This window comes from Anas platyrhynchos, chromosome 3 (assembly GCF_047663525.1).
Source record: "Anas platyrhynchos isolate ZD024472 breed Pekin duck chromosome 3, IASCAAS_PekinDuck_T2T, whole genome shotgun sequence".
Classification (NCBI taxonomy): domain Eukaryota; kingdom Metazoa; phylum Chordata; class Aves; order Anseriformes; family Anatidae; genus Anas; species Anas platyrhynchos.
Genome location: NC_092589.1, coordinates 5973834 through 5986530, shown reverse-complemented (window position 1 = coordinate 5986530; position 12697 = coordinate 5973834). Strand labels below are relative to the sequence as shown.

The 12697-nt window shown below is 40.8% G+C and overlaps 1 protein-coding gene across 4 annotated transcripts in view; it reads right to left on the bottom strand.

Moving 5' to 3' along the window:
• Window positions 1–12697, bottom strand: part of LOC106016886 (uncharacterized) — a 538115-nt gene that overhangs the window by 6991 nt on the left and 518427 nt on the right. For 2 of the 4 annotated variants that reach the window (XM_072035211.1, XM_072035212.1), the window contains 3 exons: window positions 11794–11843; window positions 11045–11276; window positions 10023–10130 (listed from right to left, as the gene is read on the bottom strand). In XM_072035211.1, the coding sequence (XP_071891312.1) occupies window positions 10023–10130; window positions 11045–11276; window positions 11794–11843 (390 nt within the window). Of the gene's footprint in view, window positions 1–10022; window positions 11277–11793; window positions 11844–12697 lie in introns of all 4 variants that reach the window. The other 2 variants (XR_011807933.1, XM_072035213.1) reach the window with 2 other exon arrangements.

Below are 12697 nucleotides of genomic sequence, written 5' to 3'. Positions count from 1 at the left end.
TTTACACGTTATTTGTCAGGCAACATTCAACTGAATTAACATACCCTGCATCATCAACATTTAAATCCCATTTTCACTGCTGGTTCTGCATCACACTAGAATGACATGGACCTGTATACCTGCCTCAGATCTGATGGAAGGGGTCTGAGTCCATCAGGTAATGAAGATGAAACGAGAATTCATCCTAAGGATGAACATTTGAAGACTGTGCTTCTCATTTGCAAATGTACTTTGAGAAGCAGGCAGAAAATGGAAACATCGCCTTAGCTTGGCTGTAGCTAAAATGCTTCAGCTTCTTGTTTTATGATCAGGAACATCAGCTCTACGACTAGACAAACTGCCTATTGCACATAGCCAAGAGAGACTCTCAAATGAGCAAACCATCTGTTAAAGGGCAAACTATCATTCTGAGTTTTTTATTCTTGTAGGGACAGATTAATTTAAAGCATGCTGCATGGCTACAGGTTGGTAGAAGGAAACAGGCCTAAGCTGCCATGCCATTTTACACCTAGATGTGCGGCAGGAAAATGAAGGCAAGTGACATGGAGAAAGTGTGACGCAGACACTGTAGGTGAAAGGATACTTTCCTTCTCAGTTTCAGTTTTAGTCAGGACACAGGACCAGAAGAGTCCTATGACCAACTTCACAAACCTGAAAATCATTCGAAATGGTCAAAATGACCTGCTACCATTTTCTAAACCGCTCCAGTAGGAAGCCCATAGGCAATGGCTCCCAGATAATGGCTTAGGCAGGCAGCAACTGCAGTGAGCCTTGAGCTTACCTGGCTGTCTTCACAAGGCACTGAAGGGGAAAACCAGAAAACTTTGTGGGGCCAGTGCCAGCAGGCACTTCTTGAAAAGAACTGAGTGGGTCTCTTTTTTCCCCGACTAGAAAAGTAATCTTTGGGCTGAATGTTGCTTCCACCTTTATTAAACCAGGCCTTGACTAAGAAAAATACAAATAAGCTGACCATAAATTAACAGGCCTCTCCGTTATGAGCAGGCATGCATATAACTGGCCAAGGCAGGCAAGAGCAGATTGATTAAAAAACAAAGTTAACCTTGTTTTCTGAGTTGAAAGCTCATGCTGTTTCTTGGCAGAACAGGCATGTCAGGCCTTAATAACCACTTGCTACCTTGCTTCAGTCAGCGTTAAAACTAGCACAATGTTTAACATCTTAGGGAAAATCCATCTGGAAATTGCTTTCATGGTGTGTGTGGGGGGGAGATATGAAAGGGAGGCACCTCAATACCACACCCAGTGTTGATTTATTTATTGATTTCATAGGAACCCTCTTTAAAGAACGTTGAATTTCTCCCTTCCCTCACCTGAAAATTCCGTATTTCAAACATTTTCTCTTAACATGCAGAGCTGAATAGTTGTTCAGAAAGAAGTGGTAAAGAACAGCAGTTCTTCATCTGGAGGTAAATTATTTGGCCTGGCAGAGGCTGAGATTTGTATTTCCTTTCTGGTTTTACCTTGGAGGAGGCTTTTGTGTGCACATTTTACCATGAAGCCATACAGCCAGCATGGTAGGGCTACACTACCCCAGGCCAAGGCGAACCAGACAGACATCACTCCTGTACCAACTGAGTGGTCAGAGCACCCCGATCTGTATTCTGGAGCAACTCTGGTGTGGGAAAGGTGTTTACAGCTTTATGGAGTTGAAGTTGGAACACAAGAACTGAACTTCAAAAAGACTGTGTGAAAGTGGTTACTGTTTGCTGACACGGTATGCTAAAATTGACTTTTTCCTCTTGATATCCTGGTACAAAAATAGATTTAACATTATTTTGTGGCACCTCTTCTTTCTGCTGAATCAAGTAACATGACAGTTCCAGGATTCAGAGGACATTTGTGCTTGGCATGAAAAATTTTATGTAAATCCTGTTGTGCAAAAGCACAACACAAGGCCAACTGGGTAAAAGAGCCAAAAGAGCCTTTCATTTATAGTTTGTTCTGTTTTATTTTTTTTTATTTTTTTATTTTTTAATTGAAACAACCCACTATCCTAGTGATGTACAGTGCACATGATCAAAAATACATATTCTATGTGAATGCTATCCTGTACTGCTGGCTTAGCTTGGAATTGCACTGTGAATGTTTCGGAGACTTTTAGCATCTCCTGTGTATTTTTTTTTTAGAAAGCAAGCAATTGATGCAGGGTCTGGACACTGGATTTTAAATTAGCCAAATATACTTAGCTTACTCTGAAAAACTGTCACAAAGAGATGGAATATGATGAGGGCATTTGGCTCTGGATTAATTTTAGGTGAAGTTTTAGGACCAGGCTAGAGTATAGCTTCATGTCCAATGATGCTTAAATTTAATGCCCTGGACTTCCAGCATAGTGGCCTGTGAGTGTATGGGATCATGCACCGCCAAATTTCTGTCACCTTGGGCTTTGGTAGCAAGAGAAAACAGACTCCTTTTGGCTTTGTATCTCACTGCAAAATAAACCACTGGGCTGGTTTGCCAGTCATATATATAATATACATTATATATTAACAATATATATATACATATATCTATATACATATATATGAAATACATATATAAGCTTCCACATTAAATATTACTTGTGCAGTGTTTAAGGGGGCTAGGGGTTGCACTCACCTTCGGCAGCTATTCTAATAGCTATTTTAATAGCTAGAGCCATAATAAATACAATGCTTGACATAGTGAGTGAACCAGAATACTTAAAATTATTTGCAGGAAAAAACCTGAATGAATAACACAGATAACTGGAAGGTAATTTTTTTGAATGAACTTTCATTAATCATTTTCATTCAATCAGTGTAAAGAAACAGTGCCACGTAACAAGCATATGTGTGCAGCACATCTTTTGTCTACGGGACAAATACTATGTTTTACCTTTGAACTATCTACATAGGGGAAAAATATTACCCTTCCTCCACAAATGATTTTGGGAGTAATTATGAATAATGGAAAAGAAAATTCACAGTCTGCTCATGAACAATGTGAATGGAAAGGGATATGAAAATTTTCAAGGTATTAATTCATTATAAATGATTCCCATTTTTGGTTGGTAACAGCCATTGAGCACAAACATAATTACAGTAAAGCAGTACGAGTCCCAACTAGGTAGAATACAGTAAGGCAGTCAAACTTTTAGAAAGACAGCTGGGAAGGTACAGATCATGCTGTGATCTATTCCACACTGGTGAAAAGAACACCGTAAATGTTTATTTACTTTTTTTGGACTCATCAGCTACTTAAGTTAAATAATGGATAATACTTAAAAGCTCTGTGTCATGCCGTTTCCCTCCTCTCCTCCAGCTGTTGAAGCTGAAGGCCTGTCCCAAGTTCTCCGTGTCATTGCTGAATGCACAGGAGGTGATCAGCTCTGCAGATAGCAAGGAGTGGGACAGAAAGAATTAGCATCATATAATGGGACAGAAATGGGAAATCCTGTCTTAGGGTCCCTACCTAGTGTGATGCCCACAGAATGTGCCCATTCTCTGAATGCCAAGGCTATGGTGTGTGTTTTAGCACAGCATCATTTGATAAGGCTGAAAGTACTTTTAATTTTTTCAAACAACACATTTTTAAAAAAATTCTGAATCTCACCACATTGAAAATCCATATTAACGTGATTGAATTCAGCAGAGTAACAGTGGGAGAAAAATGGTTCAGCTGAAATCAGAGGCTGAGTGCATTTAGAGCTGTGGCTCCATGAATGAATTTTAGAATTACCCCAATTTTATATACCCAGAAAAGCTTCCTCCTTTGGCTAGAATGAGAGGGTTTGCATTTCCTTTCAAATTCTGGGGTAAACTGCCCTTGTGCGAAATTTGTTCAGGGTCAAGTTTTAGGCAATATTTTGTGCTGCAATAACTGCACCATGACAGACAACCTTTTCATCAGAAAAGAAAAAAAAATCCTCTTCTTCAGCACAGTACAATAAAAGAACACGACAGAGCTATAAATATAGAGCCCAGAGGTGTGAAATCTTGTCTAGCATTAAATGCAGTCATTGGCCACTTTTAAATTGTTTCCAAACTTCTCAAATGTTTAGACAGAGAAGCAAATATATACATATGGGAATCTCAGCAGTGAAAGCAGCTTTTCTTTGTTAAATGATCCACCCTGATAATTGCTGTGAAAGTTTTTCAGATAAGTATTTAAAAAAAACCAACAACTGATTAGACGGAATTGAATTGAGTAAATCAGTAACATGTAACTTTAGGTTTGGAAGCAGAAGAAGCTGAAAACCCATATAAAAAGCTGTCTGATCACATTTACATTTGCCAGGGTCAGGCAAAAGAGGCCCAGCAGAGCTAAATAAAGGTTTTCAGATAACAATTCAAACATTTTAATCCCTCATACTAAAAGAATCATACTGGCCAACAAGCAAATAAAAGTTAGACATTTAAATTATGCAACTAATTTGCAGGTGTGTGGAAATACACTACAGTGCCCAGTAAGGTCAGAGAGCACCGAGGGTTGCTTTGAGCATATGGAAAAACAAGAAAATAAAAATCCCACATGATGGTCTCTAGTATCTAATGCTCCTGTCTCCAAAGGTGTCTTGGACAAGGTTTGCTTTGAGCGTGGTGATGGTGATATCTACATGTATATGCATGACGGTTGCGTGAAAAAAATGTCTGTCAAAAATAACATTCTAGATTAAAAATAAATAAATAAATAACAAGCACTTAGAAATCATAAGCTTTCCTGCTGCCAAAGGTTACCATTGGGTAGACAGAATTTTTGAAACTATCTAAAAAGCAGCGTTTAAAACCAGAGATTTTCACAGGGTGGGGGCTGGCTCTTTGCATGAATGTAAGTGGTAAGTCTCCTGAGGCTCATCCAGCACTGGATTAGATGAAGTCATGTCCAGGTCAGTGCAGCCAGAAGGATGGTCCTGATAAGGCATGAGGGAACGAATGTGCAAATGGGAGGGGAGATACTGGTGGTTCATCACTAATCCTAAGAGTTTGCTTACTCACACTTAACTTGCCAGAAGCAGCACAAAATTGAATTCAAGGAAGTATTAAAAAATAGTATTTTCCTAACTTAACTATTAATTGTTTAAAAGTAATGCGGTGATTCTTTTTTTTTTTTTTCCAGAAACAAAATAAGGGTTTTCTTGTCCAAATGTCAATTTGAAAAGTATGTTCTTAGCCTGGGGGCAGACAAGAAATTGCCTCCATTCTGGGGGGCTCCCATGGCTTTTACTCAGGTGTCCGTGACGCCAGGGTCTGCTGTGGGGCCACGGTGTAGAGAAGGAGGTGATCCTCAGTGAGCTCAGAAACAGTTGTGTGAACAGCCACATCGCTGCCAAGTAGTCATTCACTAAAAGTACTGTGCTAAACGAGCCTGCAAGTTAGCCAGTTACAATGAAAGAATGGCAGTACCACAATTTTAAGATGACAGTGCTATAGCAAACCAGTCATCATATGCTTGAGTTACTAGTACAAGCAGTGGATTTAGAGTATTATGAAAATATATGCATTCTGAAGTGCTGTGAATTATACCAAATAATTCTGAATATCTCTCTTGCTACACTAATGAATCAAAGCAGGGCTTACCACATTATCTGCAATCACCATGGAGAAAATGGATTTCCGTGTACATAGTTCCCGTATAAATAGTGCATCCCCAGCACATTCTTTAATTAAGTAGTGTCTGATTGCATAATAATAACAATAATAAAGAGAGAAATGTCCAGCTTGCACACAGGCCGATTAAAGCATCAAGTGCACAAGGCCAAAGCACTCCCAACTGGGGAAAAGCATGCAGGGAGGTGTCCGGCTTACCAGCGTGTTTACCACCATGCCTTTGCCTTGCATCAGCTCTTCTGGCAGTGAACCATGGAGCCTGGAGATCTTTTTTCCTGAATCCTTGCACAGAAAAAGGTCTCATGGAGCACAGGCTCCACTGTTTTATGGGCTCCTGGCAGAAACCAAGGAGGTCGTGACTGTAGCACACAGGCACAACTTACCGGTTTGGGTGAAACTTCAGCACTTGAGTAATTCGCGCTGTGCCTTACTTAAGGCTTTGCTGGGTAGGATTTTCACTATTGGAGGGACCAGGCCCAACCTCCACCGCATGCCGTAGGTACTTGAGAACTCATGGAAAGCAGTAAGCTGGAGGAATGTACTTTATGGGGTGGCCGGATCATATGTTTATGGCCTGAAATAGGAGATCCCACCCCAAACCACTTTGTTGGTTTCTAATGATGAGAGGCAGAATATGAAGATCACATAATTCATGCTGAGGAATGGATATAAAAAGAGAATGTGCACAAAATCTGGGACTACCCACAGACTTGATAGCTGTTATTACTGTTAATTATGGCTAATGGCCTAATACCAGTAATAAACACCTTCAAATTTAATACATTCTGTATGCAGCCTATAGAAACTCCCTTTACAGAGATGGCCCAGATGAAACAAATGATTTGTAAACTAGGATGCTAGAATTAAACATTGCTAACAACATCGGCATAAAAGTAGTAGATGAGCGGCTGGATCCCTGGAGACAATAATTTACCACCCAAAAAGAACTTCTGGCAGTTGACAAAATTAATGAAATACTTTCTGTACCCTCTGCACAGGAGAAGTGGGTGGTCAGGACAGCACCGGGGTGGCTGCAGGGACTCTTTCGCCTGAGCCTTGCTGCGGCAGAGCTGGCCAGGTGGCTGGGAAAGCAACACCTGCGCTGTGATTTCACGGGCACATCCCAGCCTAGACACACGCATACTAATGCACTGCTCAGATGGCCTTTTCGGGAGGATAATTGCATGCACTGCCCTGAGAGCCGGGAATGGGCCACTTCAGGGAATGAGTCTGCTCCTCAAGATACAGCCACTTATTCTCTTCTCGGCACTGCAGAAGGGCAAATGTCCCTGGTTCAGGCCTTGGAAATAATGAGGTAAAATGGACTCAGCGCCATTAAAACCTCCCCAAAGACAGGACAGATATTAGAATATGTGATTGGAAAAAAATGACTGGCAAACACAGCCTTCCTTGACAGGACCCCTCTTCTCAAAGCTCAATAGAAAAACTCCGTGGTCACAGAAGAAGAGCTGGGAATTTAAACACGTAATCTGCGTGGATGCTAGAAAGAAAACGCGGAAGTCAAAACACAGCTAAAGACATTGGACATTCTGTAGAAGGTTCTGCAGGTGCTTTGCAACACGGCAGTCAGAGGCAGGCACTTTGCTGGTTCTCCCAACAGAAACGGGAGAACGGCAGAAGGACAACTTAGAGTCCTCCCCATTAAAAAGGTAAAGAAACTGGCAGACATGCACTGAGGGTGAGTGTGTCTGCCTTAAGATAACACCCAATCTGCTTTCAGATGAAAGGAATTCACTCTTGGTATGTATTATCCAAGTCATGCACATACATATGTATATATAGAATATATATATAGTATACATATTAAATATGATGGAGGTCATGACTACCAGCCTCATGGTTTGACCACACACCACACTGACTGCCATGTTCAGGGCAGTTTTTGCTCCAAATACTTTCTAAACTTGGCCACTTAAAATAGGAATTGTGTATATTTAAGCATCTAACAAAACACCCAGTTCAAAACCACATGCTTCATCAATGGCTTCATTCATGTGCTTGAAATGAAGCACGTGCTGCAGGACACTGCTGAATCAAGGCCCACATTGCTGGGTTTCCAGAAAGGCTGGGTGCCCGGGTGCTGCAGGGTAAATAGAAAGCTCTGTATTTTGGAAGCCTAAACATAGAACTGGTGCCTAACTTTGGATAATCAGAATTTTATCCTCTACTACAAAGATGTTGCAAAGCACAAGTTATCACCATGAAACCAATAGGTACTTTTATATTTTACTCAAACTTTACTGAATCTAGAGTCAAAATCTCAGCACCTTTGCCACTAATAAAAAAAGAAATCTTGTGACCCTTTTATAAGGAAAAATACAGGGTATGTAGCTCCTATGCTCTGGACACACTCACATTTAGCTTGGTTCATTTCCAAAGGCAATCCAACCAGATATTCAGATACCTGTATAACTTAAACACACTTCTAAGTACTGCACTGAACTTTAGCAAAAGTAAGGAAAAATAAATTCTGTTAAAATACCACTTTATTTCTTTAAAATCTGATTTTTCTGAGAGTCCTGAATGCAATGCATCACTTAAAAATCTTTCCTTCTTCATGTAGAATATTTTAATATGAAGCCAGATATTTTTATATTTCCACAAATTAAATGCACCATGGCTGAAGGTTTGACAGTAGCTTAAATTTGCACATAAAAAGGTAGAACAATTTCAGTTTTGACAATGTAAGCTTTTGATTTGTTAATAAAAGCAACTCTTTCTCAATTGTGAACATATTCCCCAAATAAGACAATGCAGTCTGCAACAACAATAAAAATCCAACATCTTACTGGTGTGGAGAATAAACTTGTGATCTATGGTTATTAAACAAATTGAAATTTTATAAAAACAAAAGAATGAAACTTTCACATTTGAGCTGTAGCAGTCATAGAACAAGAATCAGAGGAAGATGCACGGTCCTGCCACATTCGCTGTACTTACTGTTATCAATGTAACCTACCTTTGATACATGTGGATGAAGTTAATAGGAAGTATCTACAAAAAGTTTTTTACAAAGTCAATTCTGTAGTGGTGGTGGAGGAAAGCTGCATGTTTAGATACAGTTTTAGTGAAACCAACACAGAGTTTCCTTGCAATATTCTTATCAAACTACAATCTAAGAATGCCTGAGACTCTTGTAATGAAACCCAGGTGCCACAAGGGTTGTACACCAAGACCTAACCGAGGGTGCCAGGGGCTGAGCTCCCATGTCAATGTTCTCCTTCTCTCTTGAGAGACCACAGGGGAGGAGAGCGTGGAGCAGTTGGAGCACAGCAAGCTTAAGCATGGAAAACAATTAAAATGGGGATTTATGACCTCAGATTAAATAAACAATCACAAACTTTTCACTGTGGCAGCCACAAGCTGCATCATGGAAGGAAAGCTGAAAGTACCCAGGACCTGTATCAATACATAAAAGGGTGAAGAAGCACTATCTGTGGGCTTTTACATTTTCAGCAGGTATGTTGCCCTGGCATCAAGAGTAATACTTCTCAATGAGATGAGCAATGTGTCCAAAGAATTTGAGGTGCAAAATAGCCAGTGGCATTATTACAAGTCGACCCCTTTTAACTCTGAGTTTCGACACTAATCCAGATCACTTGAGCTCCCGGATATCACTCATATGGAAATAGGCAAAGCGATGAGCAAATGACATGAATATGATGTAAGATATAACACATTTCTGCATGTTACTAGAAAACTCTTCCTGGACATCTGCAGCCATGGCACGGAGCTGCTGTCTGTGTCACTGGAGAGAGCGGTTACTTAGAGATGATTGGCAGCAGCATATCCTGCTATAATGCTAACTAAGCCCGTGACACAGCCTGCTATCAATATTTTACTCTATCGCACGTGGCATTTTGCAGTGACACTAGATACAATACTCTGAGGCTTACTGGTTCACAGTCCTTCCATTTAATAACAACGTCTCTTGATTCTGGTAAACTTCTAAGCCTTTGCTGGAAGAAGTCAAGCAGTTCATTACTGAAAGACATTTTTGTTTTCCATGCAGTATCCCCTTGTGCTTTTCTTTGCTCCAGTCTCACCACATTTGCCTCCTAAACCAGTGTTGGTGAAACAATGCTGCAGGTATTTTGACCATATTTTTGCATGGCTGACGTACAGTTGCCTTGTCTCCCTCCACCTTAATTCTAACTATACTCTTCACAAATGCAGCCATCTGGCATATCATTTTTTGGTATTTTTAAATAAAGCAACTGGTCCCAGGTTCAAGGCACATGTTTGTAAGAGGCAAGTCACATCCCACTTCAGATGGGAAAGTGAGAGGTCACCGGTCTTAATGTTAGACGATGTTTAGAGCGAGCTGACAGAGGAGAAAAAAAAGCATCCAGCATTTTCAGTGAGATTCCCACACATCACTGCAAATGTTTTTTTCCTTAACATTGGTTTACTTACAGCCTCAGAGATGGTTGGTTGAAGGCTAAACCTCCTTCTTCCAGTGCAGTAAAGATGCTCGGCTCGACTACCCTGGCAGGAAGGCCTGTGGGGCACCACGCATGGCACCTGGAACACAGCAGTATCACACGGCAAAGCAAATCCAGCTTGGTGTGGAAGGAGCAGCATTTAAAGACGACTTATTTAATGTCTGGATCCTATTGTTGACAATGAAAATAATTTATGTCACGGTCAGTTTAGTGGTGCAGCCACCTGTGGGAGTGGGAATGAACTCCATAGTTTAATTCTGTGGCTTTACGACAACCTGCTTTAATTCCACCAACTTCAATGGGTTCATGCTGGGAAGGGATTTCCCTTTCACAGGGTTCAGTGCATTGGTTACGTCTGAACACAGTTCTTCAGGATCACAACTCACAATATTATTAAGTCAAGCATCAGTCAAACCCTGCTTTTTTTTTCCCTTTATTTTTGTATTGGGAAATGAAATATTTCTATATATTGTGTGCTTGAAATATCCTTATAAAAACATTAATGGTAAAGTTGTGGCCCCAAAAATTCAGAAGAATCTTACCACATCTTGCTGTATAGCCAAAGTTGCATCCCAAGTTTTTTTTTTTTCCTGGCCTTGTCACAAAGGACATCTTTCAGGCTTGCTCCTCTCGCTAACACTCACCTTTCCCATGCTAGAAATAAATTTGACAACACTAACTTGATCTCCACCTGGCTGCCATCTCCTCCACACATCTGATCCTACCCCTGAACTCTCTCCCTCTTGAAATAAAAGATGGCCACCACCCTGCGGACCAAGTGACCTGGAAACGCTGCTCAGAGATATATGAGCAATGGAGCAGCCGTGCCAAAGGAAACTCACAAATCACATACTCTGGGCAATGGGACAACTGGCAGAAAGACAAAATAAAATGACTGCCTCTCTACCTTTCACAGACTCCCTCAGCCGACACCACTCCAGTCTGCTGCTGAAGCATATCTGCATCAGCTAAGCCTGCTGTTCTCTAACAAACCTTTTGCTGCGGTCCTTCAAAGCAGGCGGAATTGGAGCAGCCAAGGTTGGGATGGTGCTGCAAGCCAAGAGAACCATTTCCAGCCAGCTCAACAAATACCTGAGGACAGAGAGGCAGAAACAGGCATGGGGGAGAAGGCAGAGATTTCAAGTGGCTGCCCTTTATGCATCCTACCTGGCCAGTCCCTTGGCGTAGCGCAGCGTGTTTGGGTAGGAAGCAATCACTGCGGCACCTAAAATAAAGACAGAAATTGTCAGGCACAACAGCTGATGCCCTATCATTCAAGTTGTCACAAACCACAGATGTCAACAGTATGATTTTTGCTGTCGATACCAATTTGGAAAGTGCCATTGATAATGTGCCAGTACAGCTCAATAACTTTTGACTCCACAGACTGAACCTGTGCTGAAATCCTTGCTTCTTTTTGTTCATTTTAAACAGACTTTGAATAATTGACTCTCTAGGTGTGGGCTAGGCAAGCACACTGGACATTTGTGCCACATCAGCCCAGTTTCTCTTTGCTTTGGTGGGTTAGAAAAGAAGATTTTTGTGATGCTACAGCAGCTTCCTCCCTGCATGGGTGATCAGCAGGGGCCACAGTGTTCTTCTGGGATGGATTTACTTCTCACAGAGACGCCAAAGGGGAGGGAAATTGTTTGACCTAAAAAGCACAATCTAGATCCATCAGGAGCTGAATGCAGACTCAGAACCAAGCCAGGACAAGCTGGGCCTGTTCTTATGAGAAGTACCTGCTTTTCAAGATGCAGCCATGTGGAAGATTCCCTTCTTCACTTTCATCCTGAAAAGAGAGATGGAACAGTTAATGGGGGAAGAGAAAGGCCATGAAAATCACAAGCTGTGTAAAAAGTTTCTTGGCAAATAACAGTTTAACACCACTAAGAAGTTAGGTTAAAATGGTTTCAAAGTCTAAAATTAGTTACATTTTAAACTAACAGCATATGCTTTTATTGTCTCTTATCTAAAATATAATCCCAGGAGGCTGTGAAAAGCATGCAAATTACAGAAAGCTAATTTGCTCCAACAGCGACACCTCCCATGTAGTTGGGAGGTCTATTAGACCTAGTGTACTCTCCATTATTTGCATATTAATAGCACCTGCTGAAATACTTTGGGATTTACATTCCCTGCCAGCAGAGGGACAAAACAAAACAAAACAAAAAAATTATATAAAATTCCTTTCATACAGCTTTGATGAACAATAAACTATTTAGACAGTGCTAAGAATGCCAAATTAGTGAGAGGCAACAGGGTAGTATTGCAGATGCCATCTGTGATTTTCAGAGAAACTGGACTGCAAATTTGCTTCCAAAAAGAAACAAAAACAACAACATCCAAAAATATAAACCACCAAAAAACTCTTACCCCCGCCCCCCCCCCCCCCCCCAAAAAAAAAAAACAAACTCTCTGGAAAGTGCTGGGTAGTTTGAAATCACTCACTTGGCTCAAGTCTGAAGAATGGAAAAGTTTAACTAAAGAAATCCAGACACTACAGCAAGAAAAAAAAATATAAAAAAAATAAAGAAAAGAAAAAATCCCCACACATCCACAACCACCAAAAGCAGAACCCCCCAAAGTGGACCTTGATTAAAAATCTACAAAACCCCAGGCTTTGATATTAGCCAGGCCTGCAAG